The 23566-nt window shown below is 45.4% G+C and overlaps 4 protein-coding genes across 5 annotated transcripts; 2 read left to right on the top strand and 2 right to left on the bottom strand.

Moving 5' to 3' along the window:
- Positions 1–330: 330 nt before the first annotated feature.
- On the bottom strand, positions 331–2703 carry cetn4 (centrin 4). The gene is made up of 5 exons (XM_068705301.1): positions 2620–2703; positions 2244–2399; positions 2029–2157; positions 1684–1821; positions 331–595 (listed from the first exon to the last, which is right to left on the bottom strand). Exons 1-5 carry the CDS (start codon positions 2620–2622, stop codon positions 506–508), a joined length of 516 nt encoding a protein of 171 aa, XP_068561402.1. The 5' UTR covers positions 2623–2703; the 3' UTR covers positions 331–505.
- bbs12 (Bardet-Biedl syndrome 12) lies at positions 2704–5250 on the top strand. The gene is made up of 2 exons (XM_068705300.1): positions 2704–2956; positions 3331–5250. Exon 2 carries the CDS (start codon positions 3348–3350, stop codon positions 5196–5198), a length of 1851 nt encoding a protein of 616 aa, XP_068561401.1. The 5' UTR covers positions 2704–2956; positions 3331–3347; the 3' UTR covers positions 5199–5250.
- Positions 5251–9022: 3772 nt separating this feature from the next.
- fgf2 (fibroblast growth factor 2) lies at positions 9023–16977 on the top strand. Its single transcript, XM_068705299.1, has 3 exons — positions 9023–9794; positions 12424–12527; positions 14560–16977. The coding sequence occupies exons 1-3, from the start codon at positions 9617–9619 to the stop codon at positions 14743–14745; spliced, it is 468 nt and encodes a 155-aa protein (XP_068561400.1). The 5' UTR covers positions 9023–9616; the 3' UTR covers positions 14746–16977.
- On the bottom strand, positions 15708–23103 carry nudt6 (nudix (nucleoside diphosphate linked moiety X)-type motif 6). 2 transcript variants are annotated; one of them, XM_068705298.1, is made up of 5 exons: positions 22754–23103; positions 21633–21836; positions 18598–18653; positions 16370–16424; positions 15708–16078 (listed from the first exon to the last, which is right to left on the bottom strand). In XM_068705298.1, exons 1-5 carry the CDS (start codon positions 23061–23063, stop codon positions 15708–15710), a joined length of 996 nt encoding a protein of 331 aa, XP_068561399.1. In that variant the 5' UTR covers positions 23064–23103. The 2 variants fall into 2 exon arrangements, with proteins under 2 accessions (XP_068561399.1, XP_068561398.1); XM_068705297.1 differs by lacking the exons at positions 15708–16078; positions 16370–16424 and adding an exon at positions 16968–17499.
- Positions 23104–23566: the final 463 nt, after the last annotated feature.

Here is a 23566-nt window from a genome sequence, read left to right as displayed (position 1 = left end):
CACTAGAATTAACCAGCAGGAGCATCTTTCCTCTAAGGTGATCAGAGCACGTCGGTAGAGTCGGTGGTACTGTATCCCCTGCAGACGATGACTGGGTTCAGTAGCTCAACACATGAAGTGAGAGTGACTTTTACTGAGTTACTCATCTACAGCTCTCGCTCGTCATTCTTGTTAGTCGACATCAACTTAGTCATATGACTTTCACCGTCTGTTCCCCGACATCGAGCAGTGTGCACACTGCACCGCTGTGCACACTGCACTGCAGCGTAGAAAGTGAAAGAGACATTAAACTCTGAGGAGCTGAGGTATGTAAAAGTAACAACGGACGAATGTGAGGAAATATATTTATTTTTCTTGCATTGTAGAAAAATCCGTGCATAAATACAAAACATTCATTAAACTACACAAATCTGTCTCAAAAGTCGCAGAGAAAAGCTCCTACATGAACTGCTCTGATGGAATCAGATTATGAATCTTAAACAAAGATCCCAGATCAAGACCAGGGTCAGTACAGATTGGTCTTCTTCATTATCCTCAAGAACTCGCGCTCGTCGACCTCACCGTCGTTGTCTTGGTCTGCCTCGTCGATCATTTCCTAAATGATAAGAAACAAAGTCTGAATGTGCAAATACAAAAAAATGACAAGTGCACTGAGAGCTTTCCTCCATACATCTGGTGTGACGGACCAGAACAACTCAACAAGTAGAACATGAAGAGAACATGAAGGGAACATGAAGGGAACATGAGAGAGACGAGCATCAGTCTTATGAACTGTGATGAACTGTTTACTGTTACCAGTGCTGAGAAATCCAACCGAATGTTTGCTATTCATTATTTCTCAATATTGTTTTATAATAATAATAATAATAATAATGATATAATTTCTAAAGTCACATTATTCCTAGTTTCCTGAGATATCCTATGAATGTATTGTTTGTGTCACTCTATCACATTCTGATCACTCTTCTGTCTGCAGCAAACACGTCTCTGTTGTTGTTGAGCTTCTTAAGAAGTGTGTTCCTAAACATACTGCTCCATATTCAGGGTTCAACGTTCACGTCTTTTTGTTTTTTATGTCAAATCTACAGTGAGTTGCTAGTTCATTAGCCTGTTGTAGCATTTTACTTGCCCCGTGAAATCAGGAAATCCTTATTGTTGAGCCCAGATATTCCACACACAACGTGCATTTAACATTAATAGCTGCTGAAAGTACTCTCAGTCATCAAACACGAGAGCAGTCTGAGGAAAATGAACCCTCTTTCCAGTCAGTTTGTACTGGTTCAGAATGAAGTAGTGGTGGCAGACCTGGAGGTAGTTCAGAGCTGCTGACAGACACAGAGAGAAACTATGACGAGTCTCAAGGAGGTCAGAAGCTCTGTTTTCACAGTAAAGAGGAACTCTCTCTGTCTCATATATATATATATATATATATATATATATATATATATATAAAAAAGAATTGCACAACAGCAATCCGTTCAGAAGCTCGTGACTGGTACATGAACGCACCAGTAAACCTAGCGATGCAAAGGCTTTCCCGTCACTAGAAGTGCTTAGAGGTCGCTCCTATTCATAGTTTATTGGACATCTGTCGCCACATTGTGACATTTCTACACATGTGCATGGACCACCAATAAGTCTTTATATTTGGGGAACATTGCACGTTGTCAGAAAACACGGTACCTGGAGTTCTTCATCCGTGAGGTTTTCACCCAGCTCCTTGGCAACTCTCTTGAGATTTTTGAACGTGATCGTTCCCGTGCCGTCGTCATCAAACAGCCGGAACGCCTTCATTATTTCTTCTTTGGAGTCTTTTTCACTCTGTTGACAGCGAAGACATGACACATAATATACGCTTCAATTAATACTTTTTAATATATGCATCATCTGTGACTGTGTGCTTTGTGTTGAAACATAACTCAGTGAGAAGACTGCTGCTGTTTTGAGAGCAGCACAGATTTGTGACTTCATGAGTTGTTCCAGTCCCAGACGGGTCCAGGTTTTGTCTAAACTGTATCACACACTCACCATCTTCACAGTCATCATACTGAGAAAGTCACTGAAGTCAATTGTTCCAGAGCCGACTTTATCGATGTCTGCGATCATCTTCTTGATCTCTTCTTTCTTTGGTTCAAACCCGAGCGCTCTCATGGCCACCTGTGGCACAGACAGAGCGAGATCTGTTATCATCAATAGCTCGCTTACTCACATCTGATCCGAGCCGTGCTAAACCAGGACCTGACCTTCAGCTCCTTCACATCTATTGTTCCACTTCCATCTGTGTCAAACAGATCAAACGCCTCTTTGACTTCCTGCTTCTGCTCCTCGGTCAGATCTTTTTGGGGACCTGCCTTCTTCCGTTGGCCAGCCGAAGAAGCTGGTTTCCGGTAACCTGTAGCCTGAAAACCAATGACCCGACATTAAGACGTGGACACTGCTTCACATACGGCATCTACTCAGTTAGCTGTTACTAGCATGCTAGCTAACTGTAGCTTCCATGCTGCTGCACGAGACCCAACAGGAACACGTTTTAAACTAGTTTTACGGTAAATCTCGAAATTTCCCAAAATGTTAACACATCGTAAGATTCATGATCCACATTCAAATGACGGTATATACCATTTAAATGAACGGGAAAGCTGCAGTTGTGTCTCGGATCGGATGTCAACAACACTTGCAGTAACGGTTGTGTGATTTTTTTTTTTCTTCTGTTGACATTCTGTTGAGTGACGTCAGAGATAGCCAATGCAGACCACGGAAGCGCCGTGACGCGAACAAACTAGCCAATCGCAAAAGAGCAATGGGCGGGCTATAACCGTGCGCGCCAATGGGTGAGATCGTTTCTTGTCGCCCCAGCAACCAGGAAACAAAGCGCATGCGCAGTGTTTAGTCGCTCGCGCAGAGGCAGCTGGGCAGTGGACATCGATAACTGTACTATCATACATTATTAGATCAGGTAACTTACACCCGTTATGCATGGATAGATGACGTTTGTTTTGTAGAAGCATCTTTAAGAGATGTTTTTAGTTTGGTTCTTTCTCTTAAGACGTTAGCCTGTTAGCTTAGCTTGCAGGCTGCTGCTTGTCTGGTAGCTATAGAGGCTAATCTCTCACAGTCACGTGCTCATCTAGATGTTTTGTGTTGTACAATGTTCACGCATTAACTCTTGTAGCTGCAGTTGTATCTACAGTGGTGGAAGAAGTATTCCCTTTGTCCCTGAAGTGTTAAGGCATCTTGTTCTAACCGTGTAGATGCCAGATAAAGGTAACTTGGCGGTTGTACTACCTTACTTGATAACTAGGTGAACACATGTTTCTTGTCCTTTTACAGTCCAGGCACCTCACGTAATGCTGGCGAGTACCGTTCTAAACCACCGGCAACACGTCGGCCTGCAGCAGCTGTCAGCGCTGGCAGGAATCACACGTTCCTCTTTGGGCCCCGACAAAAAGTACAAGTTCATCCAAGATGAAAGGAGCGGGGAGTCGGCTCTCGTGTGCTCGTGTTTTCGCGTCCTGGAGAACCTGGAGCTGACCTGCGGGGCGGGTCAGCTGGTTCACGAGACGGTTCGAGCCCACCAGAAGGCCTATGGTACGGGGTCGGGATGCCTGCTGTTCCTCGCCGGAGCGTGGAGCCGTGCTGCTCTGGAGTGCCTTCAGAGAGGAGTTCCGGTGGCACGCATCATCTCGGCTATGTCTGAAGGAATGGACGTGTGCTTGGACGTTTGCAGGACATGCGGCGTGTCAACCGAGGGTCTCGGTGTGGCGCCGTCAGAGAGCCGCACTGCGACATCTCAGGGTTCAGGACCTCGGCTGTCAAAGAAACCCACCGTGGAGGCTTCACGGGCATCTGACGAGACTCTGAGCGCCAGTGGACGAAGGAAGCTAAAGCTCAGCAGACATTTTTATGAGACCAGGTCTGAAAACGTCCCGCAGCCTCCTCAGCCCAAGCCTCCTGACATCGCTCACATCTCTGTGGGGTTGAGTCACGGCTGCGTCGGCGCGATGAATTTAGTTGTCGAAGCCAGCCGAATACAATCAAGAAATAACCCGCAAGATGTCGGCTGTTCCACCTTGGATGTCACTAAAGTGGTGACTTGTGTGCTCCCTGGTCTACCAGAGGAGCATGCGTGTGTTTTACAGGGCTGCGTTGTTCTTGTATCTCATGAACAGGCTTCAGTTGCACATCACTTAAAAGAACAACACTTGAAGGTTGCTCTGATTAATGGAGATTTATCAGATACCTATCGCCATCTTGGCTTTAAAAGGCTACAGGGCGTGCAGCGTGTGAGCGACCGGTCGCACTTTTTAAGTTCAACCAAAGAGGAAGAGTGGACGGAGAGGACTGTGGCTCTTCTGTCAAACCTAGAAGTGAACCTGGTCGTCGTCGGTGGGCTCGCTAGTGAGACGGTGATTCAGCGCTGTTCTACACATCACATGCTTGTGGTGGAAAAAGCAAATTCTTCCGTTTTGAAGGCGCTGGCTCAGGCGACGGGAGCTGTTCCGGTGACTTACGCCACCCAGTTGAGTAGGCACTGTGTTGGCGCCGGTGTGAAGGTTGCGATCTGGAGGGACCTCAGCAGCCACGAGAGGAAGCCCTCAACGACTGTGAACATTTCCACCGTAGAGGGCAGCGGGCTGGTCACCGCCGTCCTCACGAGCTGTGTGGACGGCAAGCTGCAGGCCCTGGAGGACCAGTTCTGGGCGTGTGCTTATCGATTGCACCACGCGCTGAAAGACAAAGTCCTCCTGCCCGGTGCCGGAGCGACAGAAATGCTTTGTGTTCTTCGGCTTCACGAGCAAGCGGAGCAAAAGCACCGCCCCAGAGCGGGGGCGGCACACAACCCGTACAGGGGGCTAGTGCTGCGCCTCATGGCAGATGGTTTCATAGATTACATATCCACCGTCATGGTTAACACTGGGGAGGTGTCCAAAGTCACAGCCAGGACTGCGGTGAGCCAACAGCTGCAGCACCGTACGCAGAGTCGAGGCGCTGCTGCAACATTCTCACAGCCGGTCCTGGCAGGCGAACAAGAGGACGGTGCGGCAGCAGTGCAGGTCTACGATAGTGTGAGCGTGAAGCAGGAAGCATGGAGGACAGCCTTAGACCTGGTTCTCCTGGTCCTACAGACGGATGCAGAAGTCATCACGGGCATCGACCCAAACAGTGACGGTACGCAGGAGGATGTGATGCTGCTGTGACCGCCGTGCAACATCTGGAGTGTTTCCACTGCACTCAAGTCTCTACTCTAGACACGTGTTCAAAATGTGTTTCTAAAATTCTAGAATAAAGTGTTTATACTGTTTGTTTTCTTGTCGTCTATAAATAGTGGAAGTACAGCAATGCTACCGATATGCTACCACTTGGGGGAGACAAATGATTGTTTGACACTTGGGTCTCTCTGACTCTTCAAGCTGATCACTGAATGAAGAATACTCCAAACAACATGGATGAACAGTGTCCATGTTCCCCTCCAGAGCTCACAGTGATGTGTATTTATGTAATATATAAATATATATCACGATGTATTTGATAGTTTTCTATCCTGACTCCAGGTATAGCCATGCCCAATGAGCATCTTACATGTCACACATCAGAGCGGTCGGTGTGTATTTCCATGTTTGAATTCATCTTGTAGTCTCAGGTATCACATCATCTCTCTTAAATGCTGTTCTTGTATGAAACAGCCTAAAGTTCAGTGTATTGGTTCTATGGACCCGGCGTGGCTGAGCTGACTCTACTGGTGTCGGAACCGTGTCCAAAACCACGGTCAGGTTCCCTCTCACGGGGCTCGGGTGGAATTCAGTTGTTGCCGGTTTGTTTTTTAGTCTCTCTTCTTTATGATCTTTGCCTTCGCTTCCTTCTGTGTGAGTCTGAAGGCGGTTCACACTGGACACCGCCTCTCTGCCAGCTGTGCTGCTTTATGAGCTGCTCTGTTATGATGGTGGTGTTTGATGGAGAAGGTGTAGCCTCAGAGTACAGAACTACAACTCCTGGAGCTTCTTGTAGTTGTTGAATTCTAGTATCTAGACTTATTTCACAACACTTTTTAGTAAGTTTAAGAATATAAAAGGACATCTTTGGTTATTCTGAAGAATGTCTCCTAATCGCAATCCAAACCAACCCGAGAGCAGCGACGGTTCATATGAAGGTGAAGCTCTGTTGGTCATCTTCACGTTGTGTTTCCTACTGTTGTGTGTTAAAGGTGTGCGTTGAGGCGACACGTGAAACCTTCCACTTCCTCTGAGAGCAGAGAGAGATCTCAAAATAGCTCCGTGAAATAAAGAACCGTCACATCGGCCACAACAACCGTGACTCAGCAGTGTGTGAACACAACACCGCTGACACGGCGCCGAGGAGGACGCTGGAGCGAGGAAGTCAGTGACACATCTGAGAGTTCAGGCCGAGGCCACGGCCCCCCCCCCCCCATGCTTCATATAGCTGTAGATTACCTTAAACCTCAGATCTGGGTCACATGATCCAGTTTTAGTGCGTTATTTCTAGTTCACAGCAAAGGCTGCTCATTTGATTTTGGGCATTTTCAAAGTCAGATATAAATAACGATCAAATGTTTGTTTTTATTCTGACATGTTGAGAGGAAAAAGCACCCGAAGGCGTCTGAAGTCAGTACATTTACACATCGAGGTATTTGTTTTGTTTATGTAAAATAAAAGTGTGATTGATACTGAATCACAAAACAACAGCTATAGTCAGGGTTCACTGCAGCAGAATGTCTGGAGCTCAAAGGTTCTGTCGGGTTTTAGAATACAGCGATCCGTTTGGGAACAGGTGCCGACACCAGAATGTGTCAAGTTTAGAGAGAAACCATGAATCTAGTTTTGTTCTCATGTCCAACGTGTCTGAGGACATGTCTGAGGACATGTTGAAGACTGCAGTATGTCATGTCTACGGTGAATGTGATGGGTAAATGTCATCTGTTTTGGCTGCTTTGTCTTCTTAGCCTGATATTTGGTGATGAGAATTGCTCCGCTGAAGTTTTGGTTTGTCAACGAAATGTTCCAAAGCAGCCAGAAGAATTCAGTGAACGTCTGTGATGAGGTCACTAGTTTGAAGAACATCATGGCCGTGATCGAGGCATCAAAAATCACTTTTTTATTATGTTATAATTCCCTCTAATAATACGGATCATTTTTGGATTTGAGTTGTACTATGAAGGGGTAAAGGGAGGACAGTAATGGTAAACTTGGCACCATGAAGTGTGTTCAGTAAAACCACCCGGCCTGAAGATCGGATCCACTTCTCTGTGTTCTCCATTGATCCGGTCCCAGGAAACACATGTGAGCTCTTCCTGCTGGACTCCTGTTTTCACCACAAGTCTTACAACTGTGCGAGTCTCTGGACTTAGTCACTCGTTCGGCCTGGCTGGATGTCAGATGTGTCACTGACCAGTTTCGAGTGTGTGTGTGTGTGTGTGTGTGTGTGTGTGTGGGGGGGGGGGGGGGGCGGTCACCAAACCAACATGACGTCACGTCAACCGAGAGCACAGCTGACTTTCTACTGATCCAGCACGAGTTTCAGATGTGGTCAATTTTACCCAGAAGCCCAGACCAGTGAGCCCTCCTAAAATACAAGCTACAGATTCTGAATAAGTCCCATCACTGATCCTCCATCACCGACCCTCCATCACCGATCCTCCATCACTGATCCTCCATCACTAATCCTCTATCACTAATCCTCCATCACCGATCCTCCATCACTGATCCTCCATCACTAATCCTCCATCACCGATCCTCCATCACCGATCCTCCATCACTGATCCTCCATCACTGATCCTCCATCACCGACCCTCCATCACTAATCCTCCATCACTGATCCTCCATCACCGACCCTCCATCACCGATCCTCCATCACCAATCCTCCATCACTGATCCTCCATCACTAATCCTCCATCACTAATCCTCCATCACTGATCCTCCATCACTAATCCTCCATCACTAATCCTCCATCACTGATCCTCCATCACCGATCCTCCATCACCGATCCTCCATCGCTAATCCTCCATCACTGATCCTCCATCACTGATCCTCCATCACTAATCCTCCATCACTAATCCTCCATCACTAATCCTCCATCACTGATCCTCCATCACCGACCCTCCATCACAAATCCTCCATCACTAATCCTCCATCACTGATCCTCCATCACTAATCCTCCATCACCGATCCTCCATCACCGATCCTCCATCACTAATCCTCCATCACTGATCCTCCATCACCGACCCTCCATCACTAATCCTCCATCACTAATCCTCCATCACTGATCCTCCATCACTAATCCTCCATCACCGACCCTCCATCACCGATCCTCCATCACCGATCCTCCATCACTAATCCTCCATCACTGATCCTCCATCACTGATCCTCCATCACTAATCCTCCATCACTGATCCTCCATCACTAATCCTCCATCACTGATCCTCCATCACTGATCCTCCATCACTAATCCTCCATCACTGATCCTCCATCACTGATCCTCCATCACTAATCCTCCATCACTGATCCTCCATCACTGATCCTCCATCACTGATCCTAACCCACTCTGCTGTTTAGATTCATGACGGAGGCTTGTTTCTCCTTCACTCATTGTTTTTCACTCATGAAAAAGAGGGATAACAAGCCGACCGTGCTGCTTTTCTGTCTTCTACGTCTCTTTTCTTTCTCTTTTCTTTCTCTCTTTTCTTGCTCTCTTTTCTTTCTCTTTTCTTTCTCTCTTTTCTTGCTCTCTTTTCTTTCTCTCTTTTCTTGCTCTCTTTTCTTTCTCTTTTTTCTTGCTTTCTTGTCTTGCTCTCTTTTCTTTCTCTCTTTTCTTGCTCTCTTTTCTTTCTCTCTTTTCTTGCTCTCTTTTCTTTCTCTTTTTTTTCTCTCTTTTCTTGCTCTCTTTTCTTGCTCTCTTTTCTTTCTCTTTTCTTTCTCTCTTTTCTTGCTCTCTTTTCTTGCTCTCTTTTCTTGCTCTTCAAAAGGACCGGGTGAATGAAGACGCTGGTTTTCGGTTCTCATGCTCGCCGCTGCTCTTCTGGCGCTCTGAAGGGTCTCAGTGAGTCCTCTTCCCCCCTCCCTGCACCTCCTCGACTTCTGCTGGGTTGGTTGGTTAAATCAGAGAGCATTAGTGGGCGTGTGTGTGTGTGTGTGTGTGTGTGTGTGTGTGTGTGTGTGTGTGTGTTGGTGCTCCTAGGGCGCATGCGAACTGAGGCCCAAAGGGGAAAGCCTTCCACACAGATCTAAGCCAGCTGCCCTGATTTAAACACTTCACTGCAACAAGAGTGGAAGCGAGGGGGAATCCTACACTGGCAGAGCAGCTGAAGAACCAACGGAGGAGCAGCTAATGGTGGATTCAGACGCGTAGCCGCTCGGTCGAGGCGTTTAGGAGTCCTTCTGACGCAGACTCTCAGGACTCAAAGGGCACTTGCAGCCCTGAGAGGGGGGCGTTCAAGAGAAACTGACCTCTGGGGTTAACCAGAATCAGTCTGCGTGGAGCTCTGCGGAGGAGGGGAGGAGGGAACAGGCAGCAGTCGGTGGGAGGTGGGAGGCCACGGTGGGTTCTCCTGCGCTGCTCCAGAAGGAGACGAGGCAGTCGCCGGGAAGCGGGGAAAGAGGAGGACATGGCCACGGGAGAAATCACAACACTTCCCTCCACACCTGAAGACGGCGGCAGCGGCGGCTTCCCTCCCGGGGCCTTCAAGGACCCCAAAAGGCTGTACTGTAAAAACGGGGGCTTCTTCTTGAGGATTAGGTCCGACGGGGGTGTTGATGGAATCCGGGAGAAGAGCGACCCCCACAGTAAGTACTTCCAGTCGTCTTCTTCTTCTCTGCTTTGCACGCACAGAGCTTCTTTATGCTCTCTCTCTTTTAACACGAAACAGGGAAGTGAGAGTGAAGCACAAACATCATGGAGGAACGAGGTGAATTTTCCAGCTCGCTGAGGTTCATCCTCTGAGAGTAGGCCTCCGTCTGGAAAGAGCCACTGCAGCTCAAGAGAAGGACACCTCAAGTGTTCGGTGATCAGTGGGAACGTTGATGGAATATGTGTGATGTTTTTAGTGAACGCAGATCTCCATGTTGAGTCACACACACACACACACACACACACACACACACACACACACACACACACACACACACACACACACACACACACACACACACACTTACTGTGTGGTTTACGTCACAGTGAGCAGCACAACACGGAGCTCAAAGCAGCCAGTGAGATCCTGATCGACTGAAGTTAAAGCAGAAACATTAACGTGTTTGTTTGGCCTTCAGCTGAGGCTCCCCTCGGTGCCCCCGTGTCACTGATCACTGTGGAGTGTGTGTGTGTGTGTGTGTGTGTGTGTGTGTGTGTGTGTGTGTGTGTGTGTGTGTGGTGTGTGTGTGTGTGTGTGTCTCTACAGTTGCATCAGTATGTGGGAGGGGAGGGGGGGGGGATTGGGGGTTTCAGAGGAAAAACACGTGTTTTGTTCAAGATGCAGTGTGACATTCAAGCAGGTGTGTCCAAACTAATGCCTGATATGGAAGCAGGTCAAGGAGAGAGGAGCTATTTATAGGATAATTCAATTACCTTCAGATAGATAGATAGAGAGAGAGAGAGAGAGAGAGAGAGAGAGATGTATACTTTATTTGTTTGTAGGTTTGTAGCAGCAGCAAACAAAGTTACACAGTAAAATAAAAATATTAAGTACGAAAAATGCACAATATCTACAATACAATAAAGTAACAGAGCAGAAGCTGTTACATTTAAAGTAATAAACAAATGTACAGTGTATACAATAAAATGTTGTTAGTTAGTATTCATGAAACACACGGAGAGTGACCGTGTTGATATCAACGTTAATAAATCAAATGATTTATTCACAATGAGTCACTCTGCAGGACTCGGTGTTGATCATTTCTCACCGTAATGGTTTCTTACCGTTCATGCGACCTGAGCCGAGCGTCATCAATGGTCCTTTTGTTGAGGCTGCGATTGTCCCGCCAACTTTTTGGACAACGCAACACACCTGCCAGTTAGCATTGGAAACGCTGGTGAGGAATGTTGCCCTCGAGGGGGATTTCTGCGCTCCACTCCTGTTCTTTGTAGTTCCCCGCGCCAGAGCTTTGTGAGGACAACATTGCACGTATACCGTACGTTGCCACAAATCGTTGCCTTTGCATCACCAACCCCAGGACAGCTACAGAAAGGACCACACTGTGCAGAGACATCCACAGTAGCCGTGGCACACGATAGACCCAGTAAACCTGGAACACACGACGGCTCACTCACACCAATTACACATCTCCTCTTCAGGGAAGAACACCTCTTTGATCTGTGCCGTGAATCATCCAGGCAGCGAGCGTAACTGCAGACAGATGCTCGTCTATCTGAACCTTAATGTGGATTCATTCTGTGGACAGATCCGGGGCCCTGCTTCCTTTTTGGTGGTTTGGTTTCATGCTAAGTATGCTCTGTTGGCGAGCTGTGGCGCCTCTAAGAAAAAGAATGTGGAGATGGTTTAGATTGATCTGTGTGGAGGCAGACAGGTACAGCCTCCCTGTGACGCTACTGTTAGTGATGTTAGTCAGCTTACTGTCACTAATGGTGTTTCATTCATGTACTGCAGAAACATGGAGCTGTTTATTATGCAGCAGATAAGTCCCAGAATAAAGGAAACGTTCAGTACGCACACTTAAAACCACGTTTCATTTCCACTATCTCTGCACCTCTGTGATGCCTCTAAGGCTCTTCTAGCTCATCGTTCTTCTTCTACAGTTTCATTCACTCTCACGGCTCTCATTGGTGTCGAGCTGTGATTGAGCCACTGCACCAACCCGCAGACAGAGTCAGCAGGAGGTTAAAGTTCAAACACCTAGCAGCTACACGGCTACACACTGTTCTCAGGAGTTAGTGGAGACATTTACCTTCATCAGCTGGACACGACCCATGTTGTCTTCAGGATGTGTAAATGAGCACTTTGTTTGCTTTAACAAGCCTGAGCCCCTTACACTGACTCACATAGCTTTACTTTAAGTATTAATACATTATTATATATATATATATATATATATATATATATATATATATATATATATGTGTTGTTTTGCTCTGTTTGCTCTCAAAGAACAGTTTCCTCTTCCTGTTCTGTGCTATCAAGCTACCAGTCCTCCTCCACTGTACAACATCAGACGTCCTTGAGCTGCTCATGTTCACTGCTGTAGTAGAGTTCAGTCTTCACTGAGGTCTGCTGTGTCACAGTAAGACGTGCACAGAGTTGAAGGATGTCTAGATGAGGCTCATTGGGACTCAGTGTAGGACGTTGATGCTGCTTCGTCTTTCTACAACACGTCATCATGTGATTTGACTAAACTTGCCACACGCAGACTACTAATGATGTGTGTTTGGTTAACTGTGTCAGATGTTTGTGTTCTTCCTCAGTAAAGCTTCAGCTGCAGGCGACCTCGGTGGGGGAGGTGGTCGTCAAAGGAGTCTGTGCTAATCGCTATCTGGCCATGAACAGAGACGGACGGCTGTTTGCAGCGGTGAGTGAGCTGCATCATCATCTTCTAGCTAAAGTGACGTGGTTTATGTTCTCCAGCGTCTTCTGAGGTTACTGCAAAGAACAGCATCACACGTCGCTGCTGGTTGAACGTCTTCAGCCTTCGTCTCCAGCAGCATGGAGGCTGCTGTGTTCTAGAAACCAAATATTTACAGGACATCCTCCCCTCACGGGGAATAATGAAGTTCACTCGTTTGTCACAGTCAGCGCTGAGAATAAAACAACAGTACAAGAGGCCAGGTCAGTGTGGAGGTGTGAGATTCAGAGAGACAGTCTCCTGTTGTGAGCAGACGTTGGTCCACCTCTCCGTTCTCGTCTCCACGTTTAAACTGAAACTCAACGCGACTCTGGGTTTGATTTATTACACATTTACAACGATGTTATTCATCTCTGCTAAACCAAACAAACAGCAACAAGCTATATTCTCACTCCCACTTCAGAGGAAACGCACTACGATGAAATGATGCCAATGTGATCATTACCACCATGATTATTCATGCTCTAGTAACATCGTTAGTCTGATTAGACTTCATCGATGTCTTCAGGCCCATGACAATAAGACGTAGTGGAGATGGTGTCGGTGGAGAACAGCAAGTAGCTGAATGATTAATGGTACAGAACAACGACACACAGAGCTGTTAAACAGCTGGATCAGACAACCGATCGGCTCATGAGGCGGATTATTGTCGACATGTTGAACGTTGAGACAGAGAAGTTTTGAGAGACTTGAAATGTCTGAATATGGTTTGAAGCAGGAAGAGACAAAATGAATTAGTAAAATAATAACGTTACAGAGAAGAACTTCCTGATATTATTTAGAAGTTTTTCTATGTTTCTTATGTCTGCTGCTTTTAGCCGTTCACTGATCGGATGTTTTACTCGACAAAAAGGATGAAATCAGAAACGTAGTCAAAGTTAAGAAGTGGAGAATGCTACGTCGTCACCGCTGCTGTCTGCCGTTCAGCAGCAGTGGAAGTGTGAAGTGTGAAGTGCGACGTGTGAAGTGTTGGTGCCTGATGTGGTTCGGTGGTTTGAAGGCTCGTCCACAGTCCATGTAATTGGCAAGAAGCGTTTCCTCTCTAATAAGAAGCCACAGCTCTGCCACCCAAGACGCTCTGCTCCGACGTTCAGAGAATCATCAACGCTCTCTAACCAACAAAGAAGTCATGGTGTTGACTCTTATGAAGATCAACATTTGTTGACAAAGAAATTGAGTTTTTCCATTGAGCACCGTGACTAGTTAGGTCTTACACGTTCTGTCCAGAAGCAGAAGTTATTGACTAGAGCTGACGTCCCTCGTCAGACTTGACTTCCTTTAAATGAATTCTTTATTGAATAAGTGTGAGAGCAGAAATGATTCAAACCAACAGTTCATTTAATGTCATAAAGTGTCATTAACAACAACATATATTCAACAAATTCAATCAAATGTCATCCAAACAAAATAACATAACATGGAAGTCAACGACGGTCCTGATGTTCATTACAGAGAAACTAGAGGACATAACCTCACTCTCCATCTGTTCAAACATCAGAGGAGCTTCACAGTTTTATTACAGTTCCTCAGTTTACAAAGTGAGTGTATTGTGAGTGTAGTGTATTGTTATTGTGAGTGTATTGTTATTGTGAGTGTAGTGTATTGTTATTGTATTGTGAGTGTATTGTTATTGTGGGGGGAGAGCAGGTCTTTGTCCAGTCCAGCCCCCCCCGTTTAAACAGCACTCTGATCATCAGATCCAACATTCTTAAACTCTCTCCCTCCCTCTGTCTCTCCCTCCCCCTCTGTCTCTCCCTCCCTCTGTCTCTCTCTCTCTCTGTCTCTCCCTCTTTCTCTCTCTCTCTCCTCTCCCTCCCTCTCTGTCTCTCTCTCCCCCCCTCTCTCCCTCCCTCTCTCTCTCTCTCCCCCCTCTGTCTCTCCCTCTTTCTCTCTCTCCTCTCCCTCCCTCTCTGTCTCTCTCTACCCCCCCCCCCCCCCCCCCCCCCCCCCCCCTCTCTCTCTCTCTCTCTCTCTCCAGAGACGGGCTACAGATGAATGCTACTTCCTCGAGCGGCTCGAGAGCAACAACTACAACACCTACCGCTCCAGGAAGTACCCCAACATGTACGTGGCACTGAAGCGGACTGGCCAGTATAAGTCCGGAAGCAAAACTGGACCGGGTCAAAAGGCCATTCTTTTCCTTCCAATGTCTGCCAAGTGCTAATCTGTTTGAGAAACACGAACGCCTCAGCGGCGGCAGCAGAGGAGAAGATGTGACGCAACGAAGACAAAGTGTTCCATCGACGTTGCCCAAAACAGCTGTGATGCTTTCTGACCGTCTGACCCCGAACGCGTCCGCTCTCTTTCTCAGCTTTTACTTTAGGTGCCTTGCTCAAGTACGGCAGTGTTCATTTAACCCGCGCAGGTCTGAAGGAGTTAAAGCGGCACCGAGTCTGCTTCCTCCTTGTTTAGCTGAGAGTCAATAATCTGACATTATTATAACTTCATAAGAGTGAAGGACTTCCACATGGAACTGAATTTTACAATTTAGTTTGACAAAGTAAAAACTAAACACACTAAAATCAAAACCCTAGTACTAAACCCTATCCAAAGTAGTCAGTACACTAGATGTATACTCTACAGAGTACCTGAGCTCGTCCTTGGTTCCTGATGAAACTGTGGTCCTCTGCTGTTGCATGGCACCGGAGCACAACTTCTACATTTCTTAATACGACATAAAGCAACATAAGAGGCAGTTAACGTGACCTGAAGAGATGACTGTGACCTCTCTGACCTCTCTGACCGGTCATTTTGGTCAGACTGTCGATATGAAAATTTAAACTACTTCACCAGTAAACGGTCAGCCGACGCTGGTGGTTAGCTTGTATCTGTTCCCTGTTTAAAAATACTGCAGAATTAAAGAAAGGAATCTGCCGCTGGCAGACAAAGCTTGTGGATTTCCAACATGGCCGCCAAAAGCAACGTTAAATGAACCGTATAAACTCTGCAGTCTAGCAGGCACAGTGGCATATCTTTCAAAAACACAGTCAGTGTTTTCTTGTAGTTTTGCAACATTTGCACCACATTTCTCACTGCAAACCAAATTCCAGTCATAAATACACGTTAAATATGAGTAATACTGATAACCGTATGTCAACACAGCTAGCCGAGCTACGCTAACCCCGCCTAGCGCTTCAGCTGCCTGTAGTACAGCTGGTAGAACATCCCCGAGTAGACGGCGGGAAGCTCCTCCATGGCGAGGTCGATCTCTCCGAAGCCGCGCTCCAGGCCGCGGAGCAGAAGCCCGGCTATGCGAGAGGTGATGGGCGTCGTGCGCTCGGTCTTCGCCAGCTCGGCGAGCTCCAGCCACTCGCAGCGCTCGCACTCCTGGGTGCAGAAGTCGATGTCGTAGCTGAGCGGGCCGAGGCGGCAGATGATGTACATGTCCGACGCTCCGAAGGCGCCGGGGTGGTTGTGCTGCTGCCGGATGCTGAGCAGAGACCTGAACTCGGAGCGAACGCCGGTCTCCTCAAAGACCTCGCGGACGGCGGTGACCCCTGAAAGACGAGCATTGAAATATTAAGCATTTAAAGATCCTGACACAAAGGAATATATTCAGAAATACATATCTATTTTTTGTAAAGACAAATGTTTAACGCTGCTTTTTGGGATGGGTCACGTCTACAATATTAAAGCTGCTTTTAAAATGTACGAATAGAAAAGGCGACTCTAGAGAAACAGTCATCTTAGCGTATACATTGTGTGCCTTGTGTTGTACAGTTCCAATGAATGTATCACCGTTCAGCATCCCTCTAGATGTACTGTATTAGTTTGAGCGTGACACTCACCGATATCTTCTCCTGGATCAGACAAGCCACCGGGGAACTTCCAAGCATTCTTGGTCTGAAACACGAGGGCAGAGTTAACATTTAACGAGTGATGGATGGCACTGCTGTAAATGAATCGTTTTAATCATGAAGTCAGTTTGAAGTGGTGGAGCAGTGTTACACTGTAACGGTTTGTCTCACAGCGATAACAGCTGATCGTATCTGAAGTAATGATCAATCTCTGATCCGTTCTGTTCGTGTTCCATATTCAGACTTCTACATCTGAAGTGCGTCTTCCAAATCTGTTTCACCACTTGATATTTAATAACAGTATGCTGCTGGTTAAGTTATGTCAGTGTTGTAAATATATTTTTGTAGTTCCTTAAAGATTTTCGTATGCAGTGCTTTTTTTCTTCCTCTTATATTTTCATTGTTTGTGTTTGTGAGGAACACGGATGCACTGCAGCATTAATGTTCATGTCAACAGGACGCTTCATGTGTTCATGTGTTTATATGTATGAGCTTCATGTGTTTATATGTATGAGTTTCATGTGTTCATGTGTTTATATGTATGAGCTTCATGAAGTGTGCTGGAAAGGAAGTAATAAAGGGATCGTGTTTAACTCTAATCAGTGTGGTTTTTCAGAGTAAAACGTCTCATCCTGAGCTAAATGTGAAGATAATAATATAAAAACATGCAAACTGTTGGTGCTTCTCTATGGGGGACATGATTGGACGCTGGTTAAATGAACTGATGAAATCTCGGATCGGTCCGTTCTGTGTTCTGATGAGAGAGCGATAACGTCCGGCTTTGTTTACAGGAAGTGAACCCGTCATGAGCTCTGAACCGGCTCAGTCTGCCAGAGACTCTGCTGCTGCCGAGAGCCAGACTCGTACCGGAGAAGGCTGGTTTCCAGTAAACAGCTCGATGAGGAGGAGGAGGAGGAGGAAGAAGAGGTGAAGCTCTTCCCACACTTGAAGGCCACTAACTGTTTCCCTCTGCTTCTGGACAACAGCCATGAAGACACATTATATGCAGAAGACTCCCGGCTGGCACATGTTGTCAGCAAACAGGCCGTTTGTATCCTGTCACTTCTGAACTGTGAGACACGCGTTACAGTAACCATGTGTTCCTTCTCACACTCCTCCTGCTGAAGAGAGATGGATGCAACTCAAGACATTTCATCATTTCAACCTTGAGACCTGTTTTAAAGACACATCGTCCTCTACTGTCAGATGTCTTCAGATAGATTTGGTTTTGACTCAACCAACATGTAAGGGAGGACAAATCAGTGATGTGATAAATCATGCTGTCCACTGGTGTACCTCCTGTCACATGACACAACGCCGGGACGTTTGATGCTTTGAGTTCCTGTCAGCTTCAGCAGCAGCGGTGATGACGTCACATTACTAAATATAATGTCTGAATTAAGTACGAGAGCTGCTGCCTTTACTGGAACACTTTGACTCTTTAGGTTACAAAATGCACACTTTGTGCTTTGTATCTTAAATCATAATTGGTTTCTAAATTGCGGCGTCGTGGTGCAATCTAGTGTGGGCCAGGCTGAGAATCCAAACAACTCTGAGATTCTTTTAAAAGAGCTCAGTTGTGAGTGGACCTCAGAACAACCTGAGCACTACAGCAGAGCTCTGTGAGAGACACAGAGGACACACTCACAGGGCTCTGTGAGAGACACAGAGGACACACTCACAGAGCCGTCAGCAGTGGACTCATGTAAACACCCTGTTAGCTGGAGGTCAGCTCAGGTTGAGAGGATTTCACCCACAAACAGAGGAAACATACAACTCACTGAACGAACACCAGTAATCACAGGAGATCTGCTGCCTCTCTCTCTCTCTCTCTCTCTCTCTCTCTCTCTCTCTCTCTCTCTGTCTCCCCCTCTCTCTCTCTGTCTCTCTCTCTCCCTCTCTCTCCCCCTCTCCCTCTCTCTCTTTCACTCTCTCTCTCTCTCTCTCTCTCTCTCTCTCTCTCTCTCTCTCTCTCTCTCTCTCTCCCTCAGTCAGGTAAGAGCTGGTGAACGAACTGCCAAAAGTCATTTTTAATGTGTCAAAATATGTCAGAATTTTTCTTTCTTCTGTCAACTGTACCTAATGTAAATAATAACAGCTCGGTGCTCAGCCTTTTCATACGCTAAGAAAATACTTAATTTAATTAAATTAATATGGTCTATATGGCAATAATATCAACGTAATGGAGAGTAATTTGTAACAGTATAGTGACGCTTTACCTTGTTTCTGTCTTGAACCACAAGAACTTTTCCATTAGATTCATCAACGACTGCGCCTGCAAAACAATCAATCAATCGATCAGTCGATCGATCAGACATGTATCTCACATATGTAGCATATTACTGTAAGTAGTTACTGTAAGAACTCATGTTTAAAGAGGAGCCCTGCTGCAGCCTAGTTCACAGACAACATCCACCCGTCACCATGCGGAGGAAGACGCTCATTCTCTGCTTTGTTCATTTTACATTTTCTCAACACGTCGCTGCTGTGGACGATGAATAAAGTCCACGGTTTACAGAAAAAAAACAACAACACAACAATGAGCTGAAAGCTGCTAATACAGACAAACTTGTTATTTTTCCAAAATATATGGACTACATAAGCAATTGTTCTTAAATAAATGTTGCAGAATAGTAATGCATGAACTAAGCCTCCACTAAGTGAAGAAGAACAGAGAGGGTTAACATCCAATTTAATGAAATCCTTCACTTTCTTAATAGAGTCGAGTGACTCAGCTGTACTTGTGAACGATGTGGACGTCCCACTTCACCATTTACACATGTTTTTACAGCAGGTAGTGACTAAGAGAGGCAGCTATGTGCCGCTGAGGAGGAGGAGGAGGAGGAGGAGGAGGAGGAGGAGGAGGAGGAAGGGCCTCCTTCAATGAATGTCACAGATGTGTAGAAGAGGGATGGGTCGTCTTAAAGGCCCGACTTGGACTTCCAAGTGGAAACTGATGTCATCCAGCGACCCATGGCGCTGCTGCTAACGGAGGCTATCATTAGGTAGCCTTCAGCGGAGGAAGCCATGCTCACCAGGAGAAATATGAATTATGAGACAAACGTCATATTTCATGTCCGCTGCTTCTGCAGATTTTTGGTTCTAACAGTAATTTTATATATATATATATATATATATATATATATATATATATATATATACGTATATATATATATATGTATATATATATACGTATATATATACGTACATATATACGTATATATATACGTGTGTGTGTGTGTGTTGAGCCCACTTTCTCTGGATGAAGAACAGTCTCTGTGACCAACATGTTGCCTTGTTACCTGACTTCTAACACCAGAAGTGTGGTTGTGTAGAAGTCTAGTCTAAAATGACTCTACTTCTCTCTTGATTTATTCCCTCAGTAAACATTGTAAACATGAGTTTATGGTCTCAATCTCTAGTTTACAGTCTTCTTCAATACAGCATGATGTTCATTTAGTACGTTATGGTCCATTTAGAGTCACACAGACCATAAAGAGAGGATGCTACGTCTCACATCCTGCTGTAAAGTTCAGCTCTGCACCGTGATGGTTTGGAATGATGTTGGGCTAACTTTGAATTCAGTCAGCTTGTAACAGTCAGTGGAGGTCATCTATTATTATTATTATTATTATACTCACTATACCCACGTGTGACATTTGGGTTTAAGGCTGGACAGTCTGAAAGCCTTCTGGGGAACACATAACTTCTGTTATATGATGTTCCAGCATCAGATCCTGTCAACAGCTCCGTAGTTCAGATTCCTGACCTCAGTGTCATCGCTGTTTCTACCGGCATTCTGGCAACAAAAAAAGGGGAATTTCTGGACCCCCCCTTCACACTGAAGGGTGCTCTGGACATGTTCTGACATGCTTCATGTTCATCCACTGTTAAAAAGGTGAAGACGACACTCTGCCCTCTGCTGGACGATCAGAAGCATTGCCTCTGCTGCTGCTCTCCTCACAGTCACGATCCAGAGGAGTGAAGTTCTGTTTACACTCCAGAAATGGGCCAAAGTTGATGAATGCATGAGAGACAAACAGGCCCGGCTTTAAATATCTTTCATTACAGCTACTTATACATGATTCTAAAGCAGCAAAAGACTGGATTCATCTTTTAAATCACGCCTCCATATCTTGTGAACAGTGAAGTGAGAGATTTTTATGGTTATTGTCATTGTTTCTGTCAATAAAGAAACCAATTAACCTGCTTATAGCTTCAGCTCTATTGTTCTTTGATGGTTGACTGAATACTGAATATTGTGACATACGGAGCTGGTTAGAGAGGATTTCAGTTTATTTCCTATGAATAGACTATAAAAGATTCTGTGCTCTCTGTTTGATGATGGCTGAAGACTTTTGTTTGCATTGGATTCATCTGTTGTTATGTATTCCATGTTGTTGTACATATTGTATATCACACGTGCTGCTCGTGTTTCTTGCCCGCCTCGATAGAAGCTGTCTTTAACTTGTAGTCCATCATACCGAGGACTACACTTCCCTTGATGTTTAGCCAGAACAGGTTCAACCGATTGACACAAGTGTTCAGCATTAAGGCTCATCAAGGGACCCTTCTGCCCCGCTGCCTTCACTTCCTACCTGCTGTCCTCTTGAAGGAGGTCTGTGACGATAACTCGCTGATTAAAACATGATTCCACAGATTAACGCTCGGTAGAAACACCTCCAGCACGTCGGCTGAGTCTGATACCGGTGAGCTGTGTTCTCTGGTCCTGATGTTTGACTCGGAGACGTTCCGTTCATCAGGTTTGGCTGTTATGTCATTTTTATTGTGCTTGCTCAAACACTGATATTGTATGAACAGGCTCAGATTGTTGCTGTATTGTTGTGTTCTGTATCTAAGAGTTTGTTGACACTTTACTTTATTTTAAAATATGGAGGACAAACAATGACCTAAAGATTGTGATTATGTGTTTTTATAGCACGAGTGCTGAAAGGAACAAAAAGGCAACAGGGCTGTTAAGTACTGTAAATGTATCGTAGTTTTACAGGATGATCTTAACTTCAATTCATATCTCCTTTCCAGAGCTTTCAGCTGCATTTCATGGTCTTCATCTGATCAAAGACCATCTTCTGTAGTTGAAAGCTCTGTGAGAAGCTAGGCAGTAGATCTTTTTAGGTAATATTATTATCATTATTATTATTATTATTATTATTATTATTATTATTATTATTATTATTATCATTAATAATATTATTATAAGACAAGAATGAGCCTCAGGCTAAGTCATCTCTACCTGCCACTCCGATCTGGTGAGTCGCAAACCCCGGCAGCCGGCTCTCCCCGTCTCCCAGCCAGAGGGCCAGCACGGCGTGGTCGTGTTTGGCGTGATGGAAGGTGAAGCCGTGAGCGGAGGCGGCGGCGGCACATCGGCTCAGAGAGATGGGCACCCGGAGCCACGCTGCCACTTTGCCCTCGGCCCTCCACCGGGCCAGTGACTCTACGGAGGACACGAGTCGAAGGGTCACCAGGGAGGACAAACTTAAAACATGTTTTATTAAAGATGCTGCTGCTGCTTTATTAAATAAACTGCAGAAACAGACAGGAAACAGCTGATTGTTGTGTTGTTTAATGCTTCTTATGATTTGGAAAATGTAAAGCAGAGACAGATGACAAGCAGCAGAGACCATTTAGAGGAAGTGGCCTGAAGGGTGAGGAAGCAGATCTTTTAAAGCAGAAGGTTGCTGGTTCCAATCCCAGACTGACTGGAAGAATGCAGATAGAAATGATGTCATGCTGAAACTCTGAATCTGTCAAACTATCGATAAATAGAAAATCTATGAGCAATAATCAACCAATCATACGTCATCTATGACTACAGAATGCTTTAATAAATAATGTCCTCTCTTATATCATCATGAATTAAATATCTCTTAGGTTTGGGACTTTTGATCAATAAACCAACAGTTTAAAGACCACCTTGAGACGAGTGTTTTCACTTGTTTTGACAGTTTATTACTGAACAATGAAACCATTATAAACTTTATTTAAAGTCAGATTACTCTGTTAGTTGATATAATAAACTCACTTTAATCATGTCCCCTTTGAGCAGGACCCTGCATGTCTACTGGTCCTTCATGGACCAGTAGACATGGGTGTTTTTTGCTCTTGTTTACAGAGATGAATGCATTAAATGCTAAAATCTATAATGAACATAAGTTGTTATAATAAACTACCCCTGAACCGACACCTATAAAGAGTGCAGCTGCAGATACTCTGAAACCTGCATGTCTACGGTACACATCTTACCGTGCACGTGTAACGGCTGACCGCTGCCCTCGTGCACACACACCTCTAGTGTGTGGTTGTGTGTTGACCTGACCTGTGCATTAATCACATGACACTGAGACCACCGACCTTTCAGCAGCCCGCTGAATGAGCTCTCGCTGATGTCCACCGGTAACCCGATGTCCGTCAGGTTCACCGTCACTCCACCGAAGCGGTCCTCTTTGCCCGTGAGAGCCCCGGTCCCCGTTATTCGGTGTAGTTGAGAACGAGCTGCGGCGCACGAGAACGCACGCACAGGTGAGCGTGCGGGACATGACGCTCTGCCGCAAAACCTCCCTCTCACCAACGGCAACAGCTTTACAGCGAAGGCACAAGCAGCCATGTCACGATATAGATATACAGTATAGTAGTATAGAACATATGGTATATATATATACATATATACACGCAGCCGTTTAAATGTAACTTCAACCGGCAGCGTGAAGACAGGACAGTTACGTAAACATCCGCCCTGGAGGTTGCATAAATACCGTAATACTCTGGTAAAATGGCACTTACTGCAAGACGTCATCTGGCTCAAAGAAGCGAACAAGAAATCCAAACTAACCGTTAAAACTATGAAAGAAGAAGATGGACGTGTTTTATTCACGCCGAATCTGAGACTGCATCGAATGAATGTTTGTTAATACATTTTAATTATATTTAAATGTGTTTATAGTTGCTGGTAACAAAGAAACTTAAAATGATATGTTTTTCTACCATATTTTGTATACATTTTGTTTAGACTCTTGTAGTTGATTTCTACAATTCAAACCAACTTTATTTAAACTGTTTGTCGTGTTTTTTTAATCAAATTAATTTGAAGTAAAACAAGAATGTTTTAAAATGCAATAAATACAAAAAGGACACCACCTGCCGTAAAATACGCGAGGCTTTACGGTA

This window comes from Cebidichthys violaceus, unplaced genomic scaffold, assembly GCF_023349555.1.
Source record: "Cebidichthys violaceus isolate CVI_PGR_0920_01 unplaced genomic scaffold, fCebVio1.0.p SCAF_113, whole genome shotgun sequence".
Classification (NCBI taxonomy): domain Eukaryota; kingdom Metazoa; phylum Chordata; class Actinopteri; order Perciformes; family Stichaeidae; genus Cebidichthys; species Cebidichthys violaceus.
The sequence above is the reverse complement of the archived record's forward strand: the minus strand, read 5'-3'. Positions and strand labels throughout refer to the sequence as shown.

What these genes read in the sequence shown, in the direction of transcription:
- cetn4 (XM_068705301.1), bottom strand. An exon ending in TAGATGTGAAGGAGCTGAAG is followed by an intron (nt 2,158 to 2,243) that starts GTCAGGTCCTGG and finishes TCTGTGCCACAG; the next exon opens with GTGGCCATGAGAGCGCTCGG. An exon ending in GTATGATGACTGTGAAGATG is followed by an intron (nt 1,822 to 2,028) that starts GTGAGTGTGTGA and finishes CGCTGTCAACAG; the next exon opens with AGTGAAAAAGACTCCAAAGA.
- bbs12 (XM_068705300.1), top strand. Translation starts at nt 3,348, where the DNA reads ATGCTGGCGAGTACCGTTCTAAACCACCGGCAACACGTCGGCCTGCAG.
- fgf2 (XM_068705299.1), top strand. Translation starts at nt 9,617, where the DNA reads ATGGCCACGGGAGAAATCACAACACTTCCCTCCACACCTGAAGACGGC. An exon ending in GGAGAAGAGCGACCCCCACA is followed by an intron (nt 9,795 to 12,423) that starts GTAAGTACTTCC and finishes GTTCTTCCTCAG; the next exon opens with TAAAGCTTCAGCTGCAGGCG. An exon ending in ACGGACGGCTGTTTGCAGCG is followed by an intron (nt 12,528 to 14,559) that starts GTGAGTGAGCTG and finishes CTCTCTCTCCAG; the next exon opens with AGACGGGCTACAGATGAATG.
- nudt6 (XM_068705298.1), bottom strand. Translation starts at nt 23,063, where the DNA reads ATGTATATATATATACCATATGTTCTATACTACTATACTGTATATCTA. An exon ending in TCACCAGATCGGAGTGGCAG is followed by an intron (nt 18,654 to 21,632) that starts GTAGAGATGACT and finishes ATTGTTTTGCAG; the next exon opens with GCGCAGTCGTTGATGAATCT. An exon ending in TGGTTCAAGACAGAAACAAG is followed by an intron (nt 16,425 to 18,597) that starts GTAAAGCGTCAC and finishes CTCGTGTTTCAG; the next exon opens with ACCAAGAATGCTTGGAAGTT.